The sequence below is a fragment of the Bidens hawaiensis genome, unplaced genomic scaffold (genome assembly GCF_021521415.1).
Source record: "Bidens hawaiensis isolate Kalapana, Puna unplaced genomic scaffold, B.hawaiensis_p1.1 tig00037473_1, whole genome shotgun sequence".
NCBI lineage: Eukaryota > Viridiplantae > Streptophyta > Magnoliopsida > Asterales > Asteraceae > Bidens > Bidens hawaiensis.
The window spans coordinates 1-9,601 of NW_027505479.1; the positions used below are offsets into that span (position 1 = coordinate 1).

Below are 9,601 nucleotides of genomic sequence, written 5' to 3' on the forward strand. Positions count from 1 at the left end.
AGAATTACGAAGCTACTAATAGCCGAAATGATTTGATTAGGAGATATTAGTTAGAATTTATTTAATTATCTCTACCATAATCAGGATATATGATTTGATTAGGTTCAAATGGAATATACAAGTTTACCTGGTTTCATTTGTCTCGCTAAAAGCAACCTCTCTATCCTTTAGGATAGAGGTATGGTTTGCCTACATCTCACCCACCCCTGACCCTACTAATAGCTTTGTTATACATAGTGATTTATGGTGCATGATGATTTCTTGTAGGGGTGAATCTTCTTTGTGGAGTAGGACTTCTTTCTACTCCTTATGCAGCGAAACAGGGAGGATGGGCCGGCATGTCAGTGTTGTTCATCTTTTGTGTTCTTTCCTTCTACACGGGTCTCCTTCTTCTTTCTTGTTTGGATAGTCGGCCCGGTCTTAAGACCTACCCTGATATTGGTGAGGCTGCCTTTGGCAAAGCCGGACGCCTTGTCATCTCTGTAAGTTTGATTAATGTTCAAGTGTTGTAAGTTGTTTTTTATCAACTAATTTTATCATCATGTTTATTGTTTTGGTGCAGATAATTTTGTACGTGGAGTTGTATGTAAGTAACCGCTTTTCCTATGTTTCAACCAATGTTTTCATAACCGGAAATGAGCCGCTTTGCCGGCCCACTGGTTAAGTGGTCATACATGAATGACTGTCATTATAAATTTTTAAAATAAGAGGTATATATATAATTAATACAAAAAAAAGAGTATGAAGCATGGAATAAACAAAATATAAAGTCTCAGTAGGTAAAATGACATTTTGGATGGGAAAATTAAAACATTTTGATGATTCGGTCCACCCATCGGTTCCCTAGCCAGTTCAAATAGAGGTGGTTCAACAAGTCCAACTGGCCAATCTGGTCCAGTTCTGAAAACAATGGTTTTAACCACTTTACTTTTACTATGGTTTTAACTAAATCACTCACATCCATCATTGCAGGCGGCGTGCGTTGAATATATAATCTTGGAGAGTGATAATCTATCTTCTTTGTTTCCAAATGCACAATTAAGCCTCGGAGGATATCATCTAACTTCCCATTATTTGTGCGCGATAATGGTCACTCTTGTTGTTCTTCCAACAGTTTGGCTTCGTAACATGAGCGTTCTCAGTTACATCTCCGGTTAGTCCAAAATATAATAGCAAAATATCAACAGTTTTTTAAACTTTACGAGTTCTAACTTTTGTCTTCGTGTTTGTATCCAGCTGGAGGAGTTTTTGTTTCGGTTCTTTTGGTCTTTTGTTTGTTTTGGATTGGTTTGGTGGATAACATCGGATTTCAGATTGAAAGTACAAAAACATTAAATATGCCAACGTTGCCAGTGGCGATCGGGCTCTATGGTTATTGTTATGCAGGGCATGCTGTTCTTCCTAACATTTATGCATCTATGGAAAAAAGAAGTCAGTTTCCCCTAGTCCTGTTTGCCAGGTAGGTACTTCCTTAAATCAAGCAAACTAAAGCTCGAGGCCCGGGTTATACAATATAGACAGAATTTCATACAATATTAAACTTTTTATGAAACTTTGCAATATGCACCTTACTTTATGCTGGAGTCGTGATAATGGGATACATGATGTTCGGTGAATCGATAGAATCACAGTTTACTCTCAACCTACCTTCAAATTTTGTTTCTTCCAAAATTGCAGTATGGGCTACGGTATGCTAACTACTGATCACACGCACGATTAGTTTCTGAAATTTCATTGAACTTATATCTGTTACTTGTTCTTGTGTAGGTAATCAATCCATTTACCAAATATCCTTTTGCCTGAAGTAATGGTCAAGACTCTTATATAAGTACAACATTTTATATATTTATTGCTATTTTTGCACCAATATAATATAAGATAGAAACATAATCCTAAAGAACAATTGTATGTTCCTTAACAAGAATCACATATGCTTTAACTATATCTCCGGTGGCGATGTGTCTTGAGGAACTGATGCCGTCAAACCATTTGGGGTCTCACATTTACTCCTTCCTCATTAGAACGACTTTAGTGGCGTCTACTTTGGTTGTGGCCCTCACTTTCCCGTTCTTTGGTAGGTTCTCACATTATGTGCTCTAATATACTTGGTCTAGAGGTTGAAACGCATCATGTGTATATAATTGCGATCATTTCCTTTTTTTTACAGGGTTGGTTATGTCTTTGATCGGATCATTACTCACAATGCTAGTGGTAAGTTCTAACTTGTCATGTTTGTCCTTCACATACATCCACCTAGGAGTGAATTTCTGATACACACGTACCTGACACAAAATTCACTGATCAGGTTCCAGTTAGTTTTGGGTCGAACCCACAAACATCTTTAGCTAAACAGTTCATATTGGGCTCAACCTTCTTTTTTTCTAAATGTGTTTTATGTCATATTAGTTGGGTGTGAACTAATGAAAGTTCCTACAGAAAGAAGCCATGTTTTATAGTTAATGCAACTGTTTCATACATATTTGTATTTTATTGTAAATTTATAATTTTAGAGCACAAGTATAATAAAAATTAAAAAGAAAGAAAAAACATATTTTGTGGTTAAACGGGTCGTGTTAGTCTCAACCCATGAACAGTGTACCGTGTTTGGGCCCACCTATTTGACACTATTTTCGTGTTAGTTCCATGCTGGAATCTGACCCGCCAACCTACAAATACGACCTATATAGCACCCTTACAATTGACTGACCGAGAACACAAAACTAACACGGTTTTTGATATTCCAGTCATTGATATTTCCATGTGCTTTTTTTCTGCAAATCGTCAAAGGAAACGTAACTCTCTTTCAGGTATCAAACATACTTTCCTCAACTTTAACATGCCATAAAACAGCACTGCTGCTGTCTTATTGAATTCCAAGGATAATCTAATCTATCAACATTTGTGAATCATTTACTTTCAATCTTACTTTTCCGTTTGATTTTGGTAGGTTTCGCTTTGCGTGTTAATCATCGTAATCGGCATTGTCTCAGCAGTGTTTGGAACATACACAAGCTTATCTGAGATCATTCAACAGCTTTTATAATCGTGTTTTGATTATTGTTTTAGAACTTGTATGACACGCCTGTTCACAAATTATCAATATCATATCTTGGACTGCACCAAGAACATTTTTTTTATATTACAACTGAGAATCAGACCAAGTGTACTTGTTCCCGTTATGAATGTTACGGTGGGAGTAAACGAGCCAAGCCCAAATTCACCTAGGCTCACCTGGGTTGTTTTGAGCTTATTTTTAAAGCTCGAGCTTGACTCATGATTTCAAGCTCAAAATCGGCTATTTTAGTCTTTTACTAATATATACACATTATAACTATTTCTTATATATAGTTTAACTACAATTTGCATATATGACATAAATATATATTATTTAATTACTTTTAACAAAATTTAATATATAATCATAGTAGTAATTATAAAAAATATATATTTAATTTAATATATAATATAACAATCATATTTTAAAACAGACTCATTCAAGCTCGGGTATGTTTGAGCCTCTAGCAAGTCGATCTCGAGTAGCTCACAGACAGCTTGACTTGTTTACACCCTTACGGTTTACTGGTTTTGTTGTAGCAACATAATACAGAACATTCTTAAAGCAAGATAACAAAATTTTTATATATTCAAAGCAGTGTAAAACTAGTTTTTTGCATTCATGAAGCAATCAAAACATTGGCAAGATTCAAAACTTAACAATTTCGAGCAAACGAACACATATAAACAACCAGTTTAACAAGCATTCTTAAACCAATCAACCAAAAACGATACGAAAATAAGGTCCAACAAACATACATTGTTAATGCATCTAAACCATCACTCTCCTCTGCACAACTTTCGCTTTCTCGGCGTCTATAATCGACTCCACCATCTTAACACAACTCTCCAACTTCCCTTCGGCATTCACAACCACAATCAAAATTCTTCATCTGCTTCAACTCTTCCCGAGCCGTAGCAACCCTCACCAGCAACGATTCCTTACTCTCCGTCTTCCTATCAATCAACCTCATAACCAGCTCGCTCTCACTCTCCGCCACCAGAAACACAAAAACCGCAGAATCCCCAAGAATCTTCCTCAACGTCGACGCCCCCTGAATATCGACCCTCAAGACGATATCATACCCTTTGGCCATATAATCCCGAATCTGCTGTTTTGGTATCCCCTTATAATCCCCGTACACCAATGCATACTGCAAAAGCTCATCATCTTCCACCATTTTTAAAAACTCATCTTTGGTTACGAAATAATAATCTTTCCCGTGAACCTCACCGGGTCTCATGGGCCGACTCGTTGCGGTCACAACAAAGTGAATATTATTCCTGACTTCTCTCAGGCATTTTATCAAACAGTCTTTGCCCACACCACTTGGGCCACTGATAACAATAACCAAAGGCCTTGGATTTGGGGCTAAAGACTCGGAACTGAATGATGAGCCCATGGTGGTTTCCAGTGACCGGTACAGTTCGGTCCGGTCGGCGGATTCCGGCAACGGAATTGGGGCGGCGGGTCGGCGGTTGTCGGACATGCTGGAAATTGATTTTAGGGTTTGAAAATTGGGGGTTTTGAAATTGGGTGAAGACGAGTAAAGGGTTAGTGGATTTTGTGGTGAAGAATAATGGGTTGAGCTTGGAATACGGGATTGTGGTGCACAAGCGTCGAATTAGCATCGGATTTAAACTGGGTTTTGACGTTGGATTGGTGGTGATGATATTGTGGGCAGAAACAGAGGCGCTCAGAGGTAGTTGAAACCTTGGCCGAAGGGGTTACCCAAATGCTAAACCTGTTGGAACGGGTTTTGGGTTAGAACCGGTTTCGGGACAAAGGGGGCGGGTCAACACGGGTTTTCGGGTTAGAACGGGTTGGTTTAAAAATGTTTTTTTTTTAATTACTGTACATTTCAGTTTTACTTTAAGTTGTCGACAACGATTATATTAAGTTCAATTTATTTAATTTATTTTTATCTTGTTTAAAATAAAGTGAGTTATTAGCATGGTTGTAATAATCCTGACTAGTTATCGATTAATCCTGATTAATTAGTTAATCCCTAATTAATCGTTAGTTCTATCCTTACTGCCTGACTAGTTGCTGGCGATTACTACAGCACTGATTATTAGATAAATTTATAAAAGTAGGGAAAAGATATTGTACAATAATGCCTTAACGTACGATAGGTACGCGAGACGCTCAAAGGCAAAAGTACTAAAACGCTCAACCAAACCCTAAAACGCTCAGTCAAAAGACTAAAACGTTTAAAAACGCTCAAAACGGTTTTCGTGAAAAAAAAAGTAAAAAATTGATCGATTACCATCCAGAATTGTTTTTTTTCGGTGAACCAATGATTAATTGGATATGTATTGACGATTCCGAGATGTTGGGATGTGATTTCATGGATCGATTTCGTGAAAAGAAAAAAGATTCGTGTACCTATTGTACGTTAAAGTATTATTGTATTGGATCTTTTCCCTGTAAAAAGTAACAGTAATAAGTTTAGATTGTCAAATTTAAATCCACTTGAAAATTTGATTAGAGAGACCCGTTTATTTTACACGCATAAATACAAACAACAAGAAGAGTCTTGACTTGACACTAACCAGAAAATTTTCAACCCATTTTTGCCTTTAGAAACTGTATTTATTAATTATAAACATTATTATCCTACAAAATAAGTATATGAATAACTAAAACTTGTGTTTTAAGTATGTTTTGATTGGAAAAATAACATAAAGCAACAAAGTTATCTGTTTTGTTTTGGCTATTCCTAACCATTGTTTCACTGGAAACAGCTATTTTTGTGTAACTTGTTAGTTAGCTAATTACTTAACAAACATGATAATTGATAACACTGTTGTATTGTATGAAAGTAACAATAATAACGTTATATCTTATTCGGTTACATTCATAAGTAGTTCGTATTTGTGATCATACGCTTACACAACACGCTCGAATTTAATTCGTTCGCACGAGCTTAGGATTGCCAGTCAAACAAACGAACCACTTGTTATCTCCGATGACAGGATCAACAAGCCTTCTCTTCAACCCCTCCCTCATCGACTTCTGACAACCGCCATCATTTGGTGTCGAGGCAGTCTTGAATGGCGGCAATGGTGTTTCCGGACTCGCCATATCAGCTTCCACAATGTGGTTCACCATTTCCAACACTTGGCTCATTCTCGGCCTCATTCTTGGTTGTTTTAGCAAGCACTTGTTAGCCACCGCAGCTAGTTTTTGTGCAGACTTTAGAGAATAGTTCCCCTCGAGCCGAGGGTCTAAAATCTGTTGAAATTTTCTTAAGTCGCTGGAGATGTGCGGTCTAACCCAGTCCAATAACTTTTGCTCGTGTTTGGGCCGGTTGGGATCCAATGGCTTCCTGCCCGTTATAAGTTCGAATAAGAACACTCCATAACTCCAAACATCGCTCTTGTATGTGAGGCGTCCCGTTTGGATGTATTCTGGTGCTGCATATCCAACTGTTCCAACCACCTGTTTGGATTAAGAAATATATAAAATATTATGAGAATATCGATGTGTTAGGGTATAATGGTCATTTTAAAAAAAATTAACCAGTCGAGTAACGTACTGCCGTTGAGACATGGCTTAGCCCGTCTGACGGGCCAAGCCTAGCCAACCCAAAATCTGAAAGCTTCGCGTTCCAGTTCTCGTCTAACAAAATGTTTGAAGATTTGAAATCTCTAAAGATTATCTGATCATCATAACACAATGTTTTAACTTTTAAGTTTTAACCAATAAATCCCATAAATTAAAAAGTCAAAGTAGTTTGACTTTGTTTTCATAAGGGTACCTGAAATTCCATTTCTTCATGGAGGTAAGCTAAACCTCGAGCAGCGTCTTGCGCGATTCTCAGTCGTGTTGACCAAGGAATAGGTGTTCGAACCCTGCTAGACAAATGATCTTGGACACTCCGGTTTGGCATATATTCATACACGAGTAGACGTTGGATCCCTCGTTCATCATCTTCAGCACAATATCCCACCAGTTTGACCAGGTTCGGGTGGTCAACGAACCCGAGAACATTCACTTCTGTAATCCATTCCTTGTGTCCCTAAGAAACATTAATAAATGGCAACAAAATGATCACATGTGACAAACAAACAACATAGTATGACACAAACATACATATAGTTTAAGGTTGTTAACTAACTAACTAACTAACTAACTAACTAACTAACTAACCTGCAGCCCTCTTCTGCCAAGTTGTTTAATAGCAACATCAATCTTTTTACTTGAACCATCTGCGGTTCTAAGAACCGAACGATACACGCATCCAAAACCACCTTCCCCAATCACGAGGGCTCGGCTAAAGTTTCTTGTGGCTGATTTCAGCTCAGCAAAGGTGAACTCTCTGAGATTATTATTATTACTGTTACTGTTACGACTCCGTCTTTGACTTAAACTTGCAAAAGAAGTCCTGGCAGAGGACTCGGTGCTAACATCCGAGTTGTCATGTGAAGTAAACTCAGAGCTCGATTTCTTTTGATCGTCTTGACCGTTGGATATGCAAGGAGAAGAATGGGCCGGGGTTGACTTTGCAGTCCTTGTGTCGTTGTTTCTGTCTCCATGGGAGGAAGAAGAGAAGGAGAAACATCTCATGGCCTTCATTGCCTGAAAAATAACCATTGGTTTGTCACAAATCAATAGCCATAAGTATTAAAATTTCATAGAATCTTATGTGATCATAGATGGCAGTTTAGGCACATTACTTATGTATAGTTTGTTCTGGTTATCATTTATTTACAATATATTATGATTTTTCTTAATCATAAAAACACAACAATAACTCACTAGAGCACATGTTTAATATCCTCTTCATATTTGACTTTTGAATGTTCATGGCTTCCATCTCACAGAGTCACAGAGGCTTTTAGTTGTCAATGAATCATGCCAATAAAAGTATGAATATTTTATATTTAAACAATCTAACAAGAAAAAACAATTTGATTGTGTTCATACTATTTTATTTAACATATAATTTAGCTTTTCCTTAACAACTCATAATATTTATTTTTCAAAATCTAAATACACGCGGTTTTCTTTATTTATTTTGGTCTATATCTAGTAATATAGATATAAGTTTTTTTGAAATCCGAATTAGATCCAAAATAACATATCTACAAGACCAACCAATAGTACAATTAGATCTTCAATAAAACTTATATTATAATGTAAACAAATAAATAAATAGATATACAAAATCGTATTCTTGAATATTTAAGAAATTAAAATTATAAGTTATATATAAAGAAAAACTAAATTATATATTAAATAAAATATTAAGAAAAAAAGTAAGTAATTATTTATTTGTTTAGTTCGCACTCCCTCAAAGCAAATTCGGTTAATTCACTTTTTTTAGCCAGTGATTTCCCTGCTATATTGATGTAATATCTATGTTTCTACATATTGGAACCCAATTTTTGACACATCTAAATAAAGAAAATCTAAAACATGCATCAATTTGCTAGAAGGTCATAGATCTTAATCACTAGACAAAACTAGTAGTTATTGAATTACTATCGCAAATAGTTTTGAAAATTACCTATAATTGCCTTTTTTTTTGCTTCCTAAACCCACCTACTAAATAAATAAAATCTTTTATTTTAAATACAATATATATATATAATATTTGTTAATCATAAATTATTAAAATATCAACAATAACATACTAGAGCACATGTTGAGTATTCTCTTCATATTGGCTTTTGAGATTTTCATGGCCTCCATCTTACGAGGCTTGGTTGTCAATGAGTCATGCCATTAAAAGCATGAGCTTTATATCTTTTAATATATGCTTGACTCTATACATGACACTTTATAATTCAAAAACTAAAAAAGAAATAACAACTTGAAAGAAGCTCACATTAATTATATATATGAAGAATGAATCTATATTGAAATCAAAACTTAAGTCACAGCAAACACGTTGTAAGATCAAGAAAACCTAATTAAAACAAAGAGCCAACATGTTGTAGACAGCAAAATTAACATTTAACAAAGTGTTTGATTTAGAATAATTAAGAAAAGGATGAAATACCATATGATCAATAATGTGAGTCGAAGATTGGTACGAAATTGAAGTACTACAAAGCTTCAAGCACGCGCATATTGAAGTTGATCCGATCGAAAAGCTAAATAAAATGGGAGAATTATTAATAAGAAGTTGAGATAAATTGAAAGGAGTTGTATAAAAATGGAAACATGACAGCTAGAACTTAGCTCACCGAACTTATGTCCTGTTGCCTAGCTAATGTAAGTTACAATTTACAAAAATGATGAGGAGTGTATATATGGTGATGAGGCTAAGTGGGGAAGGAGGGAGAGAAAGTCTTTGAAAGGGAGATTAAAATTAAACACAAAGTGACAAATGTTAGGGGTGTTTGGTGGCTTGATGCTACTTATTAATTTTGGTTTTACATTGTTTAATATAAGTAATCATCCAAATAACAAAGACATATAGGTCCTTTTCAAGTACGGATGTAGATAGATCGGAGTACGAATTACAGCTGGGATTGGAATAGTACTAGTCTACTAGGTGAATAGATTTTTTTTTTGAACGATACTAGGTGAATA

The 9,601-nt window shown here is 35.7% G+C and overlaps 2 protein-coding genes and 1 pseudogene across 4 annotated transcripts; 1 reads left to right on the forward strand and 2 right to left on the reverse strand.

Moving 5' to 3' along the window:
• Positions 1-260: 260 nt before the first annotated feature.
• Positions 261-3,043, forward strand: LOC143613434 (amino acid transporter AVT1C-like; the record flags this gene model as incomplete). The annotated part of the gene is made up of 10 exons (XM_077087140.1): positions 261-482; positions 563-586; positions 973-1,153; positions 1,237-1,459; positions 1,553-1,688; positions 1,768-1,787; positions 1,929-2,074; positions 2,168-2,211; positions 2,745-2,807; positions 2,948-3,043. Coding segments are annotated over 10 exons (1,155 nt in total), but the record flags the coding sequence as incomplete, so codon positions are not given.
• Positions 3,044-3,751: 708 nt separating this feature from the next.
• LOC143613432 (guanylate kinase 3, chloroplastic pseudogene) lies at positions 3,752-4,733 on the reverse strand (annotated as a pseudogene).
• A 1,132-nt stretch (positions 4,734-5,865) lies between these two features.
• Positions 5,866-9,274, reverse strand: LOC143613428 (serine/threonine-protein kinase PCRK1-like). 3 transcript variants are annotated; one of them, XM_077087137.1, is made up of 6 exons: positions 9,253-9,274; positions 9,066-9,159; positions 7,211-7,639; positions 6,819-7,079; positions 6,597-6,719; positions 5,866-6,499 (listed from the first exon to the last, which is right to left on the reverse strand). In XM_077087137.1, exons 2-6 carry the CDS (start codon positions 9,066-9,068, stop codon positions 5,966-5,968), a joined length of 1,350 nt encoding a protein of 449 aa, XP_076943252.1. In that variant the 5' UTR covers positions 9,069-9,159; positions 9,253-9,274; the 3' UTR covers positions 5,866-5,965. The 3 variants fall into 3 exon arrangements, with proteins under 3 accessions (XP_076943252.1, XP_076943251.1, XP_076943250.1); XM_077087136.1 differs by lacking the exon at positions 9,253-9,274 and having other exon boundaries at positions 9,066-9,183; XM_077087135.1 differs by lacking the exons at positions 9,066-9,159; positions 9,253-9,274 and having other exon boundaries at positions 7,211-7,763.
• Positions 9,275-9,601: the final 327 nt, after the last annotated feature.